General features: G+C 47.5%; 1 protein-coding gene across 1 annotated transcript in view; it reads left to right on the top strand.

Moving 5' to 3' along the window:
- The first annotated feature begins 389 nt into the window (after window positions 1-389).
- The window catches only part of OTOP1 (otopetrin 1), a 35198-nt gene continuing 13377 nt past the window's right edge, over window positions 390-22210 (top strand). The window contains exons 1-3 of the mRNA XM_041751400.1: window positions 390-837; window positions 12770-12906; window positions 16568-16626. Coding sequence (XP_041607334.1) covers window positions 390-837; window positions 12770-12906; window positions 16568-16626 — 644 coding nt within the window. The remainder of the gene's footprint in view (window positions 838-12769; window positions 12907-16567; window positions 16627-22210) is intronic.

Raw genomic sequence — 22210 nt, 5'->3', positions numbered from 1 at the left:
TGACCCCTCGCCCTCACCCCGCCCCGGGAGCCGCCTGCCAGAGTCCCGCCAAGCCAGGGCCGGGCAGGGCCGGGCGGGGCAGGGCTGGGCGGGCGCCGCGGACCCGGGGGGCCCGGAGTGGGAGCAGAGGCCGTGGTCGGGGGGCGGGGCGCTGGCCTGGGTCCCGGGCGCGGGGGAAGTGCGCGGGGCGCATCCTGGAGCTCGGGGAGGAAGCGGGGGGCAGCCCGGGTACCGGGGCCGGGGGCGCACCTGGACGGAGGGCGGAGGGGCAGAAGCGGGGAGCGCAGGTGTCGCAGGGGAGGGGATCGGGGCGGGGGCGGGGGGCGGGGGCTGGGGGCCGGGGCCGGGCAGCCGCTCGCGGACCCAGACCCCGCGCGGGTCACTCCACGATGCCCGAGGGCCAGGGGGCGCCGCCCTCTCCCCGGGCGGCCCGGAGCGCCCCGGCCAGGGTGTCTGCGGGGCCCGCGACCCGCCCATCGCCCCGGCTCCCGGCCCGGGGGTCCGCGGGGCGCCCGGAGTCCCCGGAGCCCCCGGAGCCCCCGGAGCCCCCGGAGCCCCCGCGCGGGCGGCGGGGCGCGGTCCGGGCCGGCGTCCCGCAGAAGCTGGCCGAGGCGCTGAGCAGCCAGTACGGGCTCATCGTGTTCGTGGCGGGGCTGCTGCTCCTGCTGGCCTGGGCGGTGCACGCCTCGGGCGTGGGCAAGAGCCACCTGCTGTGCCTGCTCACGGCGCTCATGCTGCTGCAGCTGCTCTGGATGCTGTGGTACGTGCACCGCAGCGCCGCGCACCGCCGCCTCATCCGCCCCAAGGACACGCACGCCGGCGCGCGCTGGCTCCGCGGTGAGTGTCCCCGCGTCCCCGCGTCCCCGCGTCCCCGACGCCTTTCTGGCTCGCCCCTCCTCCCTTCCTTCTCCCTTTCTTTGTTAAGCCTGGTTTGCTGCAGCAGCCTCCTCCCGTCGCGCATTTCATCCTGGGAGCCACACAACTGCACCTGTTCGCCTCTCTCCTTGGCTGAACTTCCTGCCGAGGTTCCACCGACCCCTGGGGGGGGGGGGCTCCCTATCCTGGCGTTCCCGGCCCTCGAGGATCAGTCCCCAGAGGGCCTCCAGTTTTATCCTTCCCTTGCCCTCATCCTGTGCTCCAGTCTGAAAGGTTCTAGTTCCCACGCAAGTTTTCCCATCTCCATAGCTTTGCATACTCTGTTCCCTCCTCCCCGCAGTGCTTTCCCCCTTGCCTTGCTTTCCAAGGCAGGGCTCAGGCCTCACGGGGTCCCCCCACCCAACCCCAGTGATGCTTTTCTGATTCCCCCTGCTGTTTGTGCTTCTGACCACACTCCTCCACCCCTCAGCACCCTGGGGGGTGCTCTGTGATGCCCCTCTCTCAATCCTAGAGCCACGGCAGGGTCTGGGGTAGAGTAGATGCTAAGAGCACGCAAGAGCATGCAGTCTGGTCCGACAGAGTCATGGATAAGTGATAAATATTGGGGTGCAGGGTGGAAGCACTTGCTATGGACTCCTAGCAGACTGAAACATTGTCAAGATAGGAAGGTTGCCCCTCCCCAAGGAGCTTCTGCTCTTAAGAGGGAGGCAGACAGTGCTGGAGTCAAGGGGAGGAGGGTGAAGGGTGGAGGGTGAAGGGAGGAGGGAGGAAGTGGAGGGGGGAGAGAGTGTGCCTGGAGAAAACCCCTGTCTGGGAGAGGAGGGGTACATCTCCCTCCGTGTGGACCAGACACATCTCCCGTCTCTACCTGAATGGTCTACGGGTCTGAATTTCGATCTCCCGTAGAGTGCGGCTTTCCTGGTCTTTGTGTGACCTTGGGCAGTGACTTAATCCGGCCACTCTGAGTTTCACCAGGTGGAGAATGGGAATCCCACACTTGTAGGACCAGTGACTGCTGCCCGGGTGCAGGCTGGGCGCCCGGCACACATGCGTTCCTCGCCACCCACATCCCTTCAAAGGTGTGACCGCAGTGCCATCTTCTCCACCCCACCCGGCAGGAACCACTCCTCCCCTCCGCCCTGGGTACCACACCTCTCCGCAGAGAGAGTTTTGCTTCTTGCCAACTTCCACCTTGTGTTATGACTAGTTGGATGTGAGCCTTGTCACCTGGATGAGATTTGAAATTTGAGGCTTCTTAGGGTCAGGGACTGTGTCTAGCTCATCTTGCCTTTGGAAAAAGTAGACACAGCTCCAGGCTGTCCCAGATTCCTGTTCTGAAAATGATTGTTTTAGGAAGACTCATGGTTTTGTGACTGAATGGTGGGGAATTCAGCGCCATATCACATAAACAAATAAGCTTGAAATGTTGTTTTGAAAATATTGATTTACACAGACTGAAGAATACATACACAGGCTTTTGACCTATGCTTTCCTCTAGTGGGGGGATCCTTTCTCTGTCCCTCGCTCCCTTCCTTCCTCCTCCATCCTTCTTCCCTTCCTCCTTCCTCCCTCTTCCTCCTTTTGTTCCTTTCTCCTTCACTCCTCCCCTTCCCTCCTCCCTCTGTCCTTGCCCTTTCCCTCCTCCACCCTTCCCTTCCCTGCTCTTCCCTTGTCTCTCCCTCTCTCCTGGAAGACTTCAAGCATTGGCATCCGAGTCAGTGGGTGAATGCTGATGCCATTTTCCAAGGTTAAGAAGACAGAGGGATGAGTGGGGGTGGGGATGCAGAATCAAGTTTCTGCTCTGGGCATGTTACTTTTGAGAGGTCTATAGGACACCAAGAAGTGATAGAATAAATGTGGCAATAGAGAGAGAGAGCACGTAGTAGGTGTTCAGTACATGATGGCTCTTTAGATAATCCTGATAACCATTCAAATGAGGTATGTGGAAAATGGAAATAGTGCTGGCCTGGAAGGCTTGGCTCCATGTTCCAGCTCTAGGACCTTCACCTTCTTAGTTCCCTGCTTCCTCATCAGTAAAATGAGACTCCCAGTTGCTTTTCAGGAAAGGGTTGGAAGAGCTGCATCAAGTGAATGCAGTTTGCAAGGCACTATGATCCCTGTAAATGAGCTGAGAGTTAATCAAAGAAGCCAGAGGCTAATTGTCCTGAAAGGAAAGAATTTTGGGGTGCCAACGGAAGTGCCTCGACCCCAGCCAGGAGTGAGGTTTTCCTTGGAATCATAGCTGGAAAGACAGGTTTGACTTAGCTCTGCCCTGGCTTCTGCGGCAGCTTTGGAAGTCTGGGGTGCCGAGAAAGAGCCAGGCTGTGGGATTCAGGACATTCACATTTTCCGGAGAAAGTTTTTGGGTCTTGGTAAGGGCTGTGAGGGATTTGTTTGAGCAGAAAACTTTCAAAAAAAAAAAAAAAAAAAAAAAGGGGGAACCCTGGGTGGCGCAGCGGTTTGGTGCCTGCCTTTGGCCCAGGGCGCGATCCTGGAGACCCGGGATCGAATCCCATATCAGGCTCCCGGTGCATGGAGCCTGCTTCTCCCTCCGCCTTTGTCTCTGCCTCTCTCTCTCTCTCTGTGACTATCATAAATAAATAAAAATTAAAAAAAAAAAAAAAAAAAAAAAAAAAAAAGAAAACTTTCTGGTCCGCATACTGGGTGTGAGAAAGTGAACACTTCCTTTGGAATAAAAAATATGGACCTATTGAAATATTTAGTAGAAATGATGGATTATTCATCCAGCTCCTCTGTTTGCTAAGGAAAGAGACTGATTTTTTTTTTCTGCAAGGAATGACAGCAGCCTGGATCTCATGCCAGCCCAGTGTGAGCAGTGACGTGCAAGCCCAGCAAATAGCTGGTTCATCCGGTGAATTTCCAGGGTCCTGTTTCTCTTCTGTTTCTAGTCCCTTTAAAAGACTACAGTGGCTTCCCTACCGGTGTAGGATCTTGTTATTGTTACTGTTCTTTCTCAAGTCCAGAGAAGTGTTAGTAACACGAAATTATGGGAATAACGCCAATAGGAATAATAGCTGTGTTTATTGAGTGAGTTCGGAATGCAGGTATGTCAGAAGCATTGTCTCAATTATTTGTCACAGCGATTCTTTTTTAAGTGCTTGTGATTAATCATTCCCAAATGTATTCCTTTTATTAGATCAGATTTTTGCATAATACCTTTTTCTTAGAATGAGACGCACCCATGTATATGATACATCTTTGTCTAGCCTGCCACCCCTGGGTATGGGCTGCTCATTGTTCCTTAAGGGACGGGAAGTAAAGGCACAGAGGTGAGCTGTTACGTAAGGCCAGCCTCAGGGTGGTGGCTGTACAGGCTGTCGACATAAAGGTCGGGAACATGAGCATGGTTTGGGAAACAGCCTGTCCCCACCTGTGAGTAAGTGAAAGTCAATAAAAGAGATTGGTGTGCGTGTGAAGAGGGGGAGGGTACCATGGGGGATGGTGGCAGAGAGCAACAAAAGGGGATGAGAGGAGGGGCAGAGGCTACAGGACGTAAAGATGGTAAAGATGCGACAGTCTGGGCACCCAGGGGTCCCACGGTCTGAAAGTGCAGCCAGAACTCCCGAGAAACCACCAGGGATGATACCAGGATCCCAGAATCCTGGATGCTGTCACGGGGTAGCACCTGGTCAGAGGAGGGGCTGTCGGGTGGGTCCCATTGGATCCCAGCCCACCCTGTTGACTTTGGGGCAGGTGCAAGCTCGTGAGCCCTGGTCTGGGCTTCACCTGGCTCTCCCTCCTCTGGAGGCCTGTTCACCTGAATTTCACAGCCTTATTCTCCTGCAGCCAGAGCCTCTTGCACACACTTTTTGTTTCTTGGGGCTTTTGCCTCTGCCACAGGGATTGCAAGAGTGTGTCCCAGAGATTTCTTTCACTTTATTGAGTTAAGGTCCACATGCTCTGCAGTTCCCTCACTTGAAGTGCAGGAGTCAGTGGTTTGTAGTATATCCACAGGTAGGTGCAGCCACCCCCCCGTAGTCAATTGGAGAACACTTTTACCATCTCGAAAAGGGTACGGTACCACCCTGTACCCTTTAGCTGTCATCCCCTATACCTCTAAGTCTACCCTGGCCCTAGGCGATCACGGGTCCACTTCCTGTCTGTAGGTTTGCCCAGTCCAGACATTTCTTCTGGATGGAATCATGCGATCTGTCATCTCTGTGACGAGCTTTAATACCACATGTTTCCAACTTCACAGTGACTCTTGAGGTGGGTGCCATGAGCCCCATTTACCAGCCCAGGAAGCTGGGTTTCAGGAGGAGGGCTGAGCTCCCCATCACTGGAAATGTTCAAACAGTGAGAAAGAGAAGAGGGATGAGCTCCTTGCTTCAGGGCGGATGGCATGATCGCAACAGGTGTCAGAGAAGGAAAAAGTCTACTTCTTTTTTGCTTTCTTCATTGAGCGGAAGGATCTTGGGAACGTGCAGAGAGCAACAGAGAAAGGAGCCAAGTGCACAGCATGGACACTTTGGTGGTGGTTGGGCCGAAATGTCGATCCGGTTTTGCCTGACAGCCTGGACTGAGCTCCCAGTACTGGCGGGGCTCTGGGGACGGCAGGACAATCAGGCATGGCCCTGCACGGAGGGGTGCGGGGGAGGGCGAGGATGATGCAGACAGTGACGGCCGCAGAGCATGATGGCTAAGAGCATGCCCCCACCCCGAGCACGAGGCTCTACTTCTGCCTCAGTTTTCTTGTCTGTAAAATGGGGCTGATGATACCACCTATCACATAGGGTTGTTAAGAGACTCTGTTGAGTTATATATATAAAATGCTTAGAAGCCTCTGGCTCATAGTCAGAGAAATGTCTTATTGTGAGATAAATGATTCAGCATTCTGATGTGCAAGTGCAGGGGATGGGTTGGGGCAGAAGAGTAGCCTGGGGGTACAGGCTTGGGGACTTAGGGGAGGGTCCTCAGAGGACTTTTGTTTTTTCTGGGGTCCAGAAAAAAAACCCTTGAAAATCATTAAAAAATGAAAAAAGAATATACTGAGTACATGAATTGAGCATGACAGTGACACCCAGTGAAGTTCTGGAACATATCAACATTCAGGGTTTTTGAGCACTTCCCTCAGGAAAGAGAGTAGCGATCCCCAAGACCCCACCTGGGGTCACTATGAGGGACTCTTCCTAACAGCATGCATTTTCTTACAGATATATTTTCTTGATGAGATTTTTTTTTTTTTTTTGTCTAATAGAAAATAGAAACATAATGTCAGGATTTCAGCATCAGTAAGATAATAGGGCTGCCCCAAAAGCTGAGGCTGGTTTGGCATTGTTTGGAAAGGAAGTCAGACTACACATGGGTGCCTTGGCCCCTTTTGAGCATCGCATGGGCACCCGCAGAAGGGTGACCCCAGGAGGAAGCAAAGGCTATTGAGTCAAGAGGAGAGGGGAGTAGCAGGGTAGAAAATGAGGCAGCTTCGCTCCTGTGAGCCCCAGACCATCCTTTGGTTTCCAGAAAACAGAGCCACTTCTTTAGGGATTTAGGGAAGCCTTTCCCTATCCTTTCAGACCAGGTGTGGCTCCCAGGCTGTATGTTCTCCTAGCACCCTACATTTTCTTCTTAACACTAATCAAGCAGGATATTGTGTTATTCACTTCATCGGCTGCCAGACTGTGGGCTCTTGGAGGTAGAGCCCCTGTCTGAATGTGCCCCCCCCTTATATCCTGAGCTCCCGGCACAGTGCCTAACAAGTAACAAGTGCCAGCTGGCATTTACTGAATCATCAAGGGAAGGCATGGACGGAGGGACGGATGAGAGAATAATGACAAAATCTCCAGGGAAGAGAATGGCAGTTCCAGAAGGCTGACTGCAGTCCAGCGTAAGGAAGAACATTCTAATATAAGCTCCAGCAGGTGATGGAAGGATGTTCTCTGAGAGATGGTGAGCCTCCCAGCCCTGGGCATGTCTGGATACAGACCTGTTGGCCACTAGTCATGATGCACTGGGAAGCATTCTTGCATAAGAGGGGGGATTGTACACTGATTTGTGGAAATGTCTACCTCCAAGACCATACAGTTCAAGATTCCAGACTTGTAGGGGGGATTTGGGTGCTTAAGACAGAGGAGGGGTCTCCCTCTGCCAACACTAGACCTTACAGGATTAGTCTCAAGTTATGTGGCTGGGAAACTTTCTAAATGGTTCTAATGCATTAAGTTTTTCTTTGTGGTTGACTGTCATGATGATGATGATGATGATGATGATAGCATCTGTATAGAGAATTCCTACGTGTGAGGCACTGTTCTAGGTGCCTTTCATGCAGTGACTCATTTAATCTCTTCTGCATCCCTATGAGAGAGACAGTCTTGTTATTATTTTACAGATGAGGAAACCGAGTCTCAGAGAAGTTAAGTGATTGCCTGAAATCATCAACTAATAATTGATAGAAAACAGTGTCTGAGGCCAGACAGTGAGCTCCTACCACTACAGCCTTACTGTCTTCTTAGAGCTTACTCGGTTTTTGTCAATATTCCATTGACTTCCAAAATTATATATTCTCTTTTGGAGGTGTACAAAGGGATATTATAAAACCAACTTTATTGGCTGTGTGACTTCATACTTCTGTGCCCTTCCTTATGTTTCATTCTATCAAATCTGTCTAGTTCTAGAATTTCCCATTTTATCTCTTTAATGTAGCATGTTAGGGGTGCCTGGGTGGCTCAGTCAGTTAAGTGTCCAACTCTTGATTTCAGCTCAGGTTGTGTTCTCAGGATTGTGGGATTGAGAGCCGTGCTTTGGGCTCCATGCTCAGCAGGGAGTCTGCTTGACATTCTCTCTCTCTCTCTCTCTCCCTTTGCCCCTCTCCTACTTGAGTGCATGATATCTCCCTCCTCTCTCTCTTTCAAATAAATAAATCTTAAAAAAAAATAAAGTAGGTAAATATACAAGGATAAAACTATTTTATTTGGCACACAAGGGACTATTGTATCTTCCTCATACATTATGTCTTCTTTTTCATGTGTGATGATAAAGGTGAAGGGATTCTTTATCCTATTTACTCCATTTTACTTAAATTTCAGATGGTCTGACATCAATAGTGCTATTCCTGCTTCCCCTTCAGGTTGCCTCTTTGTCCATACTTTGATTTTCTGCCATTGCCACTAAGTGAAAAGCGTGATTCATAAAAGAGCTAGGTTTTGTTTTTATTCAATATTCCCATCTTTGTTGACTATCTTTTAAAGATGTTATTTATTTATTTGAGAGAGAGAGGGTGTGTGCACGAGCCAGGGGGGAGGAGCAGGGAGCCTGATGAGGGGCTCCATCCCAGGACCCTGAGATCATGACCTGAGCCAAAGGCAGACCCCTGGTCCCCCAACTTGTTGATTAATTAATGGGAGATTTAGATCATTCTCATTCACTGGTAGGATTTACATACTTGACTTTGTTCCCGTTTTTCTTTATGATGATTATAATGACTTCTTTTACATATTGTTCCCCCCATTTTCCTTTTGCACACATTTGCTCTTCGGACTGCTTGAACATTTTATTGTGTCTTTCTACTAAACTAATGACTGTCTTTCCTCTCTTCATTCCCACAATCAGATGCATATTACTCCATTCTTATTTATTCCCCAGAAGAAATCCTACACTGAGGCACCCTTCCAGTGGGTTTATCTTCATCTATTTGAATTTAATTTCTCTTATCCTGTCTTCATTCCTATTAATTTATTTATCTATTTACTGAACTATTCAACCACCCACCCATCCACCCACCCATCCTGTCATTTTAAACCCTCCCTCCCTCCTTCCATTATAATGCATCATCCTCTCCAGTCTGATGCTAAGTTTATTGTTCACCACTGTCCCTCTCCTCTTCATCTTCCCCAATTGTGAGGACTCTTCCTGGGTTCATTGGCCGTTTGGCTAATGTCCTTTGTCAGGTGAGTTGTGTGGACGACATTCCCCCACCCCTCCTCTGTTCTCTGTTCAGCTGTCACCTTCTAAGACAGTTCTTCCTGACTACCCATCATTGACTTTAATCCTCTTTCTGATTTACTTTTCTTCATGCACTTAGTGCTTCCTGACACTTCTTCTGTGGTTACTATTTATTTGCAGATTCTCTGTCTTCCCCACTAGAATTTTAAACTCACCAAGGACGGACACTTCATTTTATTGCACTTTTTATGTCTCCAGTGCCTGGGACAGTGGCTGGACCATAGTTACTGCTCATTGAATCTTTGTTGAAGGAATTATATGTTTGGCCTATCTATAAATCGCTTTCTGTCTTTTGCCCTGACAAGCAGGTGACATCTTGGCTGGAAATAGGGTTCTTGAGCTGCAATCTGTTCTTGAAGTGGACTTTCACTATTCTTCCACTGGTTTCTGGTTTCCGGTGCTGCAGATGGGAAGTCTGGTGCCAGTTTGCATGTCCGTATTTTTGTGCACACCCCAATTTTATGCAGTGTTACTCATGTGTATTTTTGCTTCTCCAGCAGTCTTGTTTACCTTTGAGCCCCTGGCAAAATGCCACATGCATAGTAGGAGTCCCCAAAATATTTGTTGTAGAGATAAATGGATGGGTAAAGGAAGAAAGGACTTCAAGACAATGAGAAGGTATATGATATATTTATCATAACTCTTGAAATATCAGTGATCAAGATGTTCTAGACCAGTGGTTCTCAAGGTGGGGTCCCAGATCAAGTGTCAGCCCCGCCTGGGAACTTGTTAGAGATGCAGATTTTGGGGCTCCACCCAAACCTATGGAATCAGAAACTCTGCGGGTGGAGACCCGCCATCTGTGTTTTAACAAGCCCTCGAGGTGATTCTGATGCATGTTCAAGTGTGAGAACCAGTGCCGGGGACCAGTCTCATCTTCCAGATGGAAAAACCGAGGCTAGGAGTGACTCGCCTGAACTCATACATGCCATCGGTGGCACAGCCTGGACTAGTGCCTGGGTCCCCAGAGCTACAGCCTGTGCTCTCGCCACACCAGCCAGGCTGCCTCACCTCATTTTGCTATTTCTTTTGTAATCAAAAGGAACTGTGCATTTGTCAAACCATTTCAAAGCCCTGGGATTGAATCTCCACTCTTACTGAGTTTTTTATTTCACTGGGGGCTTTCCAGAATGGAAAAAAAAAAAATGTGACTTAGAGTTGTTTCTATAAGACTTTGAGCAATGGAAAGGAGCCAGGCGATTGCATTACTTTTCACTGGAGGCTTCTTGGACTGGAGCTGTAATGTTATAGCTCGGTGTTATGAGTCTGTCCTCTCTCTCTCACCATAATGCATGTCACACACGATCCAGTTTCCTCCCATTCGTGAGAGAGAACGTGTGAATGGCGGTCAATGTTGGCCCAGGAGAAGGATTAGGAACTTTGATGATGAAGTCTCCAGGATCACTGTTTTTCTTTCTAATATTTTCATTTGCTACAAGTTTCTTTTTAATGTATCTTATAAATTCCTTCCAGTCTTTTTTTCATATTCATATTTTTCATTTGTTTTTATTGTTTGGTCAACACCACGCTGGATACGGCATCAAAGGATGCTTCCTTTGTTCACTTTTCCTAGTGTGGGCACTTTCTATGCCTCTGGTATGGAACCCCCTTCCTATCAGTTTTAAAAATATACCTGCTTTTTTGGAGAAGTTTTAGAAGAGTTACAAAGATAATACAGAGAGTTCCTGAATACCCATATGCCCCTCATCTTTGTTCTCTCAAGAGCAGGATTTTCGGTTTAGAGAACTGAGATTTTTTTTTTAGTAGATCAGTGACACTCTTAGATTGATCTTTTTTCGGGGAGAAGCTTCTATTATTTGGTCAATCTTTGTTGAATGTATATCATTTGTCAGACCCTGAGATATGCATTGGGTAGGAACAATGATAAACAGGACCCAATACTGTCTTGTTACATACACTTACTTAATCATGGTAAAATATAACATAACATAAAGTTTACTGACTTGTTTGTGAAGTGTACCGTTCAGTAGCATTAAGTACAATGACAATATGCAATTTATATCCAGAAGCCTTTCATCCTGCAAAACTAAAACTCTGTACCCTTATACAACTGACCATTCCCCCCTTCCCCAGCCCCTGGCACCCACCACTCTATTTCCTGTCTCTATGAATTTAACTATTCTGAGGAACGTCATCTAAGTGGAATCATAATGGTATTTGTCTTTTTGTGACTGGTTTATTTCACTTGGTATAATGTCCTCAAGGTTCACCTGTGTTGTAGCATGTGTCAGAATGGCCTTTCTTCCTGAGGCTGAATAATATTACATTGTATGGATGGACCACATTTTGTTTATCCATTCATCTGTCAATGGACATTTGGGTTGTTTCTACCTTTTAACTGTTGTGAATAATGCTGCCATAAATATGTATGTACAAGTATCCTTTTGTGTCCCTGCTTTTGTTTTTGAAGATTTTATTTATTTATTCATGAGAGACACAGAGAGAAAGGTAGAGACATAGGCAGAGGGCGAAGTAGGCTCCCTGTAGGACCCTGATGGGGGACTCATCCCAGGACCCTGGGATCATGACCTGAGCCAAAGGCAGATGCTCAACCACTGAGCCACCCAGGTGCCTCTGTGTCCCTGCTTTTGATCTTTCTGGGCATATACCCAAAAGTGGAACTTCTGGATCATGTGGAAATACTGCTTTTAATTTTTTGAGAAGCTACCATTCTGTTTTTCACAGTGGTCGCACCATTTTACATTCCCATCAGCCATGTACATGGGTTTGCATTTCTTCAAATCTTTGCCAACATTTATTATCTATTTATTTTTTCTTCTTTCCTTCCTTTCTCTTTCTCTCCTTTTTTTCTTCATAGCAGCCATTCTAATAGCTGTAAGGTGCTAGCTCCTTGTGGTTTTGATTTGCATTTCCCTGATGATGAGTGGTGCTGAGCATCTTTTCATGTGTTAATTAGCTATTTATATGTGGGGTTTTTTGAGAAGCATCTATTCAAGTCCTTTGCTCATTTTTATCTTTTTTTTTTTTTAATTTTTATTTATTTATGATAGTCACAGAGAGAGAGAGAGGCAGAGACACAGGCAGAGGGAGAAGCAGGCTCCATGCACCAGGAGCCCGATGTGGGATTCGATCCCGGGTCTCCAGGATCGCGCCCTGGGCCAAAGACGGGCGCCAAACCGCTGCGCCACCCAGGGATCCCCCTTTGCTCATTTTTAAATTGGGTTTTTTAAATTTATTGTTCGTTGTTGATTTATAGCTCTTTATAGATTCTGGATATTAACACCTTACCAGATATATGGTTTACAAATATTTTCTCCGCTTCTGTGGGTCGCTAGTGTCCTCTGATGCCCAAAAGTTTTTTCATTTTGGTGTAGTCCAGTCTATCCATCTTAATTTTGTTTCCTTGTGCTTTTGCTGTCATCGTCAATAAATCACTGTAAAGATTTTCCTCTGTATTTTCTTCCAAGAGTTTTATAATGTTAGGTTTTACATTTGAGTCTTTGATTTATTTGGAGTATATTTTTGTATATAGAGTAAGGTAAGGTAAACTTCATCCTTTTGTAATTAGAGATCCACTTTCCCAGCACCATTTTTTTTCTAAAGATTTTCATCTATTCATTCATGAGAGACACACAGAGAGAGAGGCAGAGAAACAGGCAGAGGGAGAAGCAGGCTCCATGCAGGGAGCCCGACATGGGACTCGATCCCGGGACTCCAGAATCACTCCCTGGGCCGAAGGCAGGTGCCTAACCGCTGAGCCACCCAGGTGTCCCCCAGCACCATTTGTTGAAATGACTACCATTTCCTCCCTGAATGGTCTTGGCACCCTGATCAAAATCACTTGACTATGTATGGGAAGGTTTAATGTGGTTTATTTTGAAATGACATCCATGCATATCAATGCTTATATGTGTGTGTTTCTATGCTCTCCCCACCCCCACCCCCAATTTAGGTAGTATCACGTTGTTTGCAGCCATTACCATCATCCTGGGATGCCTTAAAGTTGGGTACTTCGTTGGATTTGCTGAATGTTTATCAGCCACTGAAGGAGTTTTCCCTGTCACACATGCAGTACATACTCTCTTGCAGGTAAACCCTAAGATGTTTATTTATGTTGCCTTAGCTTCTGTTATGTGCATCCCCAGGATGTGTATGAAATGGGATGTGTAGGGGGCAGGCAGCATGAGGTGGGCTTGAATCCTTCTCTGAGGCTCACTGTTTCAGCTGCTTCCACTGTAAAATGGGTCTCTGTGTCCCCTTGGCTGTCTTTGTGAGAATCCTATGAGGCAAAACTTGTCATGGAGAGTCAGGAAATTTTGCCAAGCTTGAGTCTACCAGCAAAGGCTTGGGGGGTGGGGATTTTAATATATTTTATTGAGCTGTAATTCACATACCATACAGTTTACCCCTTTGAAGTGTACAAGTCAGTGGCTTTGTATATTCATGGGGTTATGCAACCATCACCACCATCAATCTTAGAACATTTTCATCATCCCCAGAAGAAACGCTGTGCCATTATGGTCACTTCTCTGGGTCACTGAAATATTATATTTGTAGATAGGGACTTTATGGAGGTAATTAAGGCTAAATTAGGTCATATGGGTAGCCCGGATCCAAAAGAGTTGGTGTCTTTATAAGAAGAGGGTATTAGGACACAGACTCACAGAGAAGGAGGAACATGTGAGGACATTGGAGGCAGATGGCCATCCACAAGCCAGGGAGAGAGATCTCAGGAGAAACCAACCATGCCCACACCATCATCTTGGACTTCTGGCCTTTGAAGCCACCCAGTCTGTGGTATTTCGTTGTGAAAACTACAACAATTCATTGATTGGCTTTTTATTACAGGGAAGTCAAATCCCATGATGACAGAGTCTTATAGTAATACCAGCAATAATGTGGAGAGCTTTAGTGAGACCAGAAAGAACGAACTTCCCTCCTTCCCTCCCACTTTCCTTCCTTCCTGCCTTCATCCAGAACTCAGCAAATACTGTTCCCAAGACTGGCAGTGCATGGTGAAGAGTTGTGACTTGAGCCCTACAGGCGTGTCAGTTAGGTGGGGAGAAATTCATAACACAGTGACAGCATGGGGGCTCGATGCTTTGACCAAAGTTACCCAGTGACAAGGGAGCACGAGGGAGGACTCTTGCCAGCTTTGGGGTGAGGGCTGGTTTCTACTAGAAAGAGCCCCAGAGTTGTCAGTGAAAGAGGGGTATGGTGTTTAAGAGACATCACAGGAGGACATTTGGGGGATGTGTGGTCTTCCCACCTGTTGGGGAGAAGACGTGTGGGGCTGTGGGGGAAAGTGAGCTGGGGCAATGGATACAGACAGAGCCGTGATTCAGGGTAGGGCTTGTGAGGGTGGACTCTGTTCAGGCGACCTGGCTTTGGCTCATATCAGCAATGTGAACTCTGGCCAGTTACTTAACCTCTCTGGGTCTCATGGGTCTCATCTGTGAAGGACCTACTTCTCGGGGTTGATGTGAAGAATAATGGTGCTAATGTGTATAAAGTACTTGGCAGTGAGCACTTGGTCAAGGCTCACAGCCACTCAGGAGCTTAAACTTTATGTTGAGGGCAATGGGGAGCCATTGAAGGCTTTAGGTAGAGAAATAACCTGGACAGATGTGAGTTTTCAAAATAATCACTCTGCTACTTGGTGGGTTGCAGATCTCTATCTTCCTAATTTAAGGCATTTTATCAGCCATTTCATCAAACATTCTGTACCTAGTGGACACTTGCTGCGTGCCTTTGTTGCTCTAGATGTGTTGCACTAGGCGACTGGAGAATGAAAGACATTATTTTAAAACTATATGCTATTTATTTTTAAATTGTGCTAACATACATATAACATAAAGTCTGCTGTCCTAGCTACAGCTCAGTAGTGTTGAGTGTACTCACATTGCTGTGCAACCAGTCTCCAGAACCCCTTCCTCTTGCAAAATTAAAACTCCAACCCATTAAACACTAACTACTGATTCCTGCTTCCCCCAGCCCCTGGTACCCACTATTTCTACTTCCTGTCTCTATGAATTCAACTATTTTAGGAACCCCAGATAAGTAGAATCATACAGTATTTGTCCTTTTGTGACTGGCTTTGTTTCATTGACCTCATTGTCTTCAAGGTTTATCCATGTGATAGCAGGTGTCAGGATTTCCTTCTTATTTAAGGCTGAGCAATATTCCATTGTATGGCTGGACCACTTTCTGATTATTCTTCATCAGTGGACACCTGCGTGGCTTCTGCCTTTTGGCTATTGTGATTAATGCTGCCATAAACATGGGCGTACAGATATCTTTTTGAAACCTCGCTTTCAATTTCTTTGGATATATACCCAGAAGTGGGATTGCTGGATTACATGGTAATTAAAAAATATTTAATTTTAAAATATCATTTAACAGAAAAAATTGGAAAGGAGAAAGTGTACAGACAATGCATCTGTGGGCCCATTAACTGAAACATTTGTTGCCGTTTTTGGGTTCTCTCCCTTGTACTCAAGTGTACATTCTCATGGAAGCTTTACAGAGAAGGTGCGGAATTTTCTATTCTGAGGTTTCACTTAAAAAAACTGTAAACTTTTTTTTGTGGTGCTATGTACTCTTTATGAAAGTATCAATTAAGAAGCTAACTTGGAAATAATGGATAAGTCCACTTACAGAACTGTTTCGCTATTGTTGGGCTGGATGTCATCTCCTCCAGGAGCCACTGCTCTCTGTTTCTGAAGTTGTCAGATGTTTCGAGAACCATGTCCTGAAAGTGTTCTCAGGGCAGGCCAGTAAGTCTTAGCTAAAACAATGTGGAAGGATAGGACGTGTACGTAAATTTTCTTTTGTGCTGTATGCTTTTCTTCTTATAGCACTTAATTGCAAGATGAACGTTAAATGAGACACATTTATGAAGTGCCCAGCAGTGCTTGGTACGCAGTGGGTGTGTTTGTGTGTGAAATAAAGCGCAGAATGTTTTAGGAGCTCAAATAATAGCGGGTACGTAGGAGGTGTTCAGTCAGTGCCAGTGCGCGAGTAAGTTGACGGCGGAGAATTTTACTGAAAATGCACCCACTCGGGGCACTGTTCTAAGTAGTTGCATGGATAGTCTTATTTAACTGATCATAATATCTCCAACGAAGGGTCCGTGATCATCCCTGTTTCATGGAAGGGAAAACACACGGAGAAATGTCCCCCGACTTGCCCAGGATTTGCCACAGGTCCCACCCCAGCACCTCCCATCATTAGTCCCTGTAGTGTGCTGCAGGCAGGCCAGGGGTCTGTCTGGTGGCGCATGTCACACAGTGAAATGAAGGACCAGCCCGAATCAATCTGCTCTTCACTTAAAGCACTCAAAATTTGATTTCAGGCCCCTGGTGTAGGAACTGTTCGGTGGATAGTTCTTGGAGGGAACCTAACTCGGGTGATAGAATTGGGATAATAGGGATCATGACAGGCAAGCTGCCACGTCCCAAGGCCCGTCCCTGCTGACAGCTTGCACCTGTCCTGGCAGCTCTTCCTCCCAAACCTGGAAGCCTCCTTAATCAGTTCTCACTTCTGTGCTCCTGGAGTACAGTCCCCACCCAGGGACGCCACTGCCACCTGAGATGAATCCGGAGACTTGGCACCCTTGGGATGGGAGGTCTCTGATGTTCTCCAGCATCTTCTTTCCCATTCCATTTCTGGACGTTTCTTAGCTTCTCAGCATACAAATACAAGGATGGCTTTCACCGATGCATTTTTCTTTTCTTTCTTCATTTCCTAGGTGTATTTCCTTTGGGGGCATGCAAAGGATGTCATCCAGTCCTTCAAAACACTGGAAAGGTAAAAGTCATGGGAATTGTTCTACTGTTGAATTCGGTGTATGTCTAGAACAAATGAACTCATCACAGCCATTGTGCTTGGGTTGTAACTATGAAACCAACTCTTCCTTCCATCCTGACAAGCAAAGCCCTCGCTTGTGGCCTGGGGAGGAGACCCTGAACCATCTGCCTCTTCCTGAGCATGGAAGTAGGACAATGTAGGTTTCAACTCTGATGCTGCCATCTGAGACACTTTCCTTTACGATCCTTCGTTTTCCTCATCTGTAAAATGGAGGTAATAGTAGAGCCAACCTCGGAGGACTGAATGAAGCAATTGATCTAAGTGTGTGCCTGGTGCATAACAAGCGCTCAGTAAATGTGGGGTCAGGTTATTATATCGTCACCTTTCTCTCAGTGCTTGTGAGGATCAACGGACAGAACCTATAGGAAGATAGGGTGAATTAACAAGATGGGAAGTATTGTTAACATGTAAGAAAGTCCTGGATGCACACATACCAGTGAATCACTTACCCTTAGTATTTGCTTCCTAGAAAGAACTCATATCAATGAGGAACAGACAGGGGACCCCTGGGTGGCTCAGCGGTTTGGCGCCTGCCTTTGGCCCAGGGCGCGATCCTGGAGTCCCAGGATCGAGTCCCGTGTTGGGCTTCTGACATGGAGCCTGCTTCTGCCTCTGCCTGTGTCTCTGCCTCTCTCTCTCTCTCTGTGTTTATCATAAATAAATAAATAAATAAATAAATAAATAAATAAATAAATCTTTTAAAAAAATGAGGAACAGACAACTCCCCCAGGACCATTTGAAATGACAACAGGTTAAAGGATTGATTTATGGATGACCACTGGGCAGAACTATTTTGCTTGACTATTGCTAGAGAAATAACTTTTTACCTATCTCGTTATGCAGAAAAGATCAGCCTCAACAAGCAGTTAAGCATCTTTGAGCTACTGCTGTGTGCAGAGCCCACTGCCAGGCCCTGTTGGGGATATGTAGGATTGATGGGCCAAGGTATCCCAGGCACCTAGTGGGAGGTCCAGGAGCTGTGCCCTGGCAGCCTGTGCTATCCCTCCACGGCTCTGAGTGGTGGCTTTGGTAGTGATCTTTAACCCCAGCAGTAACAGGAGAAGCCAGGCCTTCTGCTGCAGGAGGAGCAGGGGAGGGGCCCAAAGGGGCACCGATGCTTCTGCTTCCAGGGGAGGTAATGGACAAATGCAGTCAAATGGACAAATCAAGGACAAATGAGGTCCAGCCCTCAAGAACAGAACAAAGAGAACTTTAGTTGTCCCTTCGAGCACAGCAAAGACATCCATGCCCAATCTCACATTTAACCTGCATGGGGGCTCTGTAAGGGGTAACTTGGTAACTATGCTTCCCTGCATTGATGGGGTGCGGCTGCAGGTTCTAGCAGTTTAGGGGACTTGCCCCTGGTCTCCAGAACGCAAGTGGCAGGCCTGGGATTTCTGTCCTGGGTTATCCCATTCTGTATGCTGGGGAGCGAGGAGTATGTGTATGGTCTCTTCCTCCCCTTGGCAAGGGTGGGCTACATGCCCAGCATGAGGACAGCACTTGCTGTCTTTATTTTGGGGAGTGAGTTTCACTTCAGCTACTCTGCTCTTTAAGGATTATACTTTTTTTAAAAAAGATTTTTGAAATTTATTTATTTATTTATTTGTTTGAGAAAGAGAGAGCACATGAGCAGGGGTAGAGGGGGCAGAGGGAGAGAGAGAAGCAGACTCCCCACTGAGCAGGGAGCCCGATGCATGTCTGAATCCCAGGACCCTGGGTTCATGACCTGAGCCGAAGGCAGATGCTTAACCAACTGAGCCACCAGGCACCCCAGGATTATAATTTTTAGCTAAGAAGACTTGTAAGGATCAAATAGGATCTAAAGATCACCTTAATGCCACTGTTATGGAATGAATTTTGTGTTTCCCCAAAATTCATATGTTAAAGCCTTAACCTTCAACATGACAGTATTTGGAGGCAGGGCCTTTGGAGGGTAGTTAGGTTTAGATGAGGTCCTGAAGGTGGGGCCCCCAACATGGGATTAGTGCCCTTATATGAAGAGAGACACCAGAGATCTCTGCATCTCTGTCTGCACACCCAGAGGAGAGGCGATGTGAAGCACAAGGACAGGGCTCTCACCAAAACCAAACTTTGACTCCCAGTCTGCAGAACTGTGAGAAATAATTGTTTGGTTATAGCAGCCAGAGTGATCCCCACCACCCAGCACGGTAACTACTATTAACATTGTGGTCTGCTTTGGGCCAGTCTTGTTTTCATGAATAGATATAGTTTTTATTCCTTTTTCCTTTTTTAAAAAAATATTTTATTTATTTCTCTGAGGGGGGCACATGGGCAGGGGGCAGGGACAGAGGCAGAGGGAGAAGCAGGCTCTCCACTGAGCAGGGAGCCCGATGCTGGACTCCACCCAGGACCCTGGGATCATGGCCTGAGCTGAAGGCAGATGGCTTGACTGACTGAGCCACCCAGGTGCCCCTTCTTTTTCTTTTTGCAGCTGTGATCCTGCTCTTCTTGCTCGGCTTCTTCTTTTCATTTTTCTGTTCTCATGTCCTGCCATCGGTGTTTGTCTACCCCATGGCCTCTCCTGACAGCCCAGTGTGCCACTACCAGAGTTTGTCTCACCAGCGCCCTGTTGTGTCAGTCTCCTCGGGCTATGGTGATGGAATGCCGAATAGTGGGAGGCAAGAACAACAGAAGCACGTGGTTCTCATGGTTCTGGAGGCTGGAAGTCCAGGATAAAGGTGGCAGCAGGGCTGGTTTCTGCTGTGGCCTCACGTGGCCTTCCCTCTGTGCTCAAGGACAGAGAGCTGTGCTGTCTCTTCCTCCTCTATTGGATTAGGATCCCACCATTAGCACCTCAATTACCCTTGCTTACCTCCTTAGAGGCCCATCTGCAAATATAGTCACACTGGGGGCCAGGGCTCCAACAGAGGAATTGTGAGGGGACACGAGCCAGTCCATAACACCTATTAGGGAACGTTTAATCTTTCTGAAAGTTTTGTTGCTATTATAAATCATATTGTGATGAACATCTTTGGTCAAACATATTTTTAAACGCCTCTGATGATCTGTTTGGTTGAATATCCTAGAAGTAGACCCGTTGGGGTAAAGGATGAGATATTTTCAACAGGTGTGCACTGAGCCTCTTGTCTCTACCCAGAAGCTCCTAGTTGAGTGGAGTGGACTTGCCCACGTAGAAAGCACTTTCTTTTATGCGTGTTACTTGTGAGGACTTCTCTCATGCTAGTCCTGTCACTTAGGGCCCATGCGACTGTAAGTCCCATTCATCAGATGAGAAAACCGAGGCTCAAAGAAACAAAGCAAAAGCTCAAGGTCAGACAACTTGCCTGTGCAGAGCCGGGGGGCTCTGACTGTCAACTTTAAATCCAATGGGATGTCCATGTGTTGCTGTGACTGCTATGGCTCTCTGGCTGTGCTGGTGGGGTCTCTCTCTTTGCTTTTGTCACTTCTGTGATAGCAGCCTCAGGACATTGGGCCCATTTCCCACCAGGTAGAAAAGGGTCTTTGGCTTTGCTTTCTGCATCTGCACTGTCTAGTACAGCAGCCACCAGCTGCATGTGGCTACTGGGAACTTGAGCTGTGGCTACTTCCAACTCAGATATGCAGGAAGTATATAATATGCACCAGATTTTGGAGACTAGGATGGCAGACAGAATGTAAAATATCCCAATAATAATTTTTTTGTTGGTATTGATCATGTTAACATCATAGTGTCTTTGATAGATTGGGTTTCCAAGAAAATTATTCCAACTATTTTCATCTGTTCCTTATCTTACCACTTTTTAAAAATGTGGCTACAAGAAAATTTAAAATTACACATGTGGCTCACACCTGTGTCTTGCGCTGTCAGTGTTTGGACAGCACTGCTCTAGGCCACACACCCAGACATTTACCACCCAGCTCTATCATCTGAGGGGACTTCACTGGATGGGACGCAATGCTGTGTTGGCCCTGCTTGCTGAGTGACTGGACACAAGCCTCTCTGTGTCTTGGGGCCCTGTGCTAACCTGGACAGGGAGAGGCATAGAGCTCGATTTAGCTTGTTTTACTTGTAGGGTGAAATGTTAAACATTTTTTAGTTATCACGTTTAGGTTTTAGGTTTAGACTTCTCTAGAAAACTCAGAAGATTTGGCATGCAGCAAAGGGCCAGAGCTGAGTGGAGGCTGTCATTTCAATTTGCTACAGACCCCACCACTCCCTAATGTGCCCCAGATCTCCTTTATTCATTCTCATTTCCTGCCAGGCCCTGAAGGCTTCAGAATTTACCACTTGTGGACTTGCTGGGTTTTTCTCCCCTGGTCTTTTGAGCCAATATTCATTTTACTGTTCCATGCTTTTAGTATGTCCTGGGACTATTCTCCTGATCTAAGAATTCCCCTTAACTTGTTGGAGTCCTTTCTCTTCCCCAAGGTGAGGTTTAGAGGAACAGGAGTTCTGCAAGCAGAACTGAGAACATAAACCAAGATCAGAAGTGGCTCATGGAAGCCTTGTCTTTGTTGTGGTCTGGGACTATCAGCCTCAAGTATGAGCAAGGCCACCTGGCATGAGGAAGTGATGTCTGCCTTTAGTGTGTAGGACAATTTCCAGGTCAGACCAACAGGAGGCTGCTAGCTCTCAGGGAGCTTGCACGGCACGCCAGGCTCCAGCTGCAGGTGGCATGGGCATTGTCTCATCGGGTTCAGTGGCCTGGGATTGGACGGTGCCATTTGGCCCAGGAAAGAGAAGAAAAGGGAGCTGTGTGCATTATAAGTAAAAGAAAAGGCAGCTAGCCCGAGGCAAACAGCATTGTCTACGTTTGTCCAAGGATCTATCCAGTGCCTTTCAGATGCCCCAGGGCAGGCTGGCCACAGTCTATAGAACTGGGCAAGCACAGGGGCAAGCAGATGGGCAAACACCTGTTTCCTTATCCACCTGTGCCTGGTTATTCTGCAGCTGCCCTAGGAAGCCAGGGTTCAAATGAGGGAAGTCTGGCTTGCAGTCACTTGTGGGAGCCTGAGAGGGATCAGCTGGTGTTAAAACTCAGAGGAGAGGAAAGGTCAAGGTTGAGAACACAGGTGTAGCAGTTTTCCCTCAGGCAGATCGTGGACAAGCATGCTCTTGGCTAGATGGGTCCGGGCGTGCTTCCTCTGGGGCCTGTGCTCTCCACCATAGGAGCCATCAGTGATGCATGCTAGAAGGATACCTCTCCCAAATCCCCAGGGTTTGCTGCTTCTGCTACCTGCAAGGCCCACTGTTAAGTGCCTGGAGACTACCAATGTGCATACATCTTAAACCACAGGCATGGGAAGCCTGGAGGTTTTGAGATGCACTCTGATCCCATTGGAACCATATTCCCCACAGACCTCTCTTCTGTGCCCGAGTCCAGCATCCACCTTCCATGTCATCTTCTTCCCTCTTAGGGGTGTGGTATTGAGGTAAGGGCAGGCCCTGGGGTCAGACTGGGACAGCCCTGCTGCTTACTAGTTCTTCAAACCCCAAGGCAGCTACTGCCTTTATTTGTGACTTCAGCCTAATCCCTGAACCTGAGATTCCAGAAACTCA

Source organism: Vulpes lagopus, chromosome 4 (assembly GCF_018345385.1).
Source record: "Vulpes lagopus strain Blue_001 chromosome 4, ASM1834538v1, whole genome shotgun sequence".
In the NCBI taxonomy this organism is placed as follows: domain Eukaryota; kingdom Metazoa; phylum Chordata; class Mammalia; order Carnivora; family Canidae; genus Vulpes; species Vulpes lagopus.
This window is presented reverse-complemented; position numbering and strand designations above follow the sequence as displayed.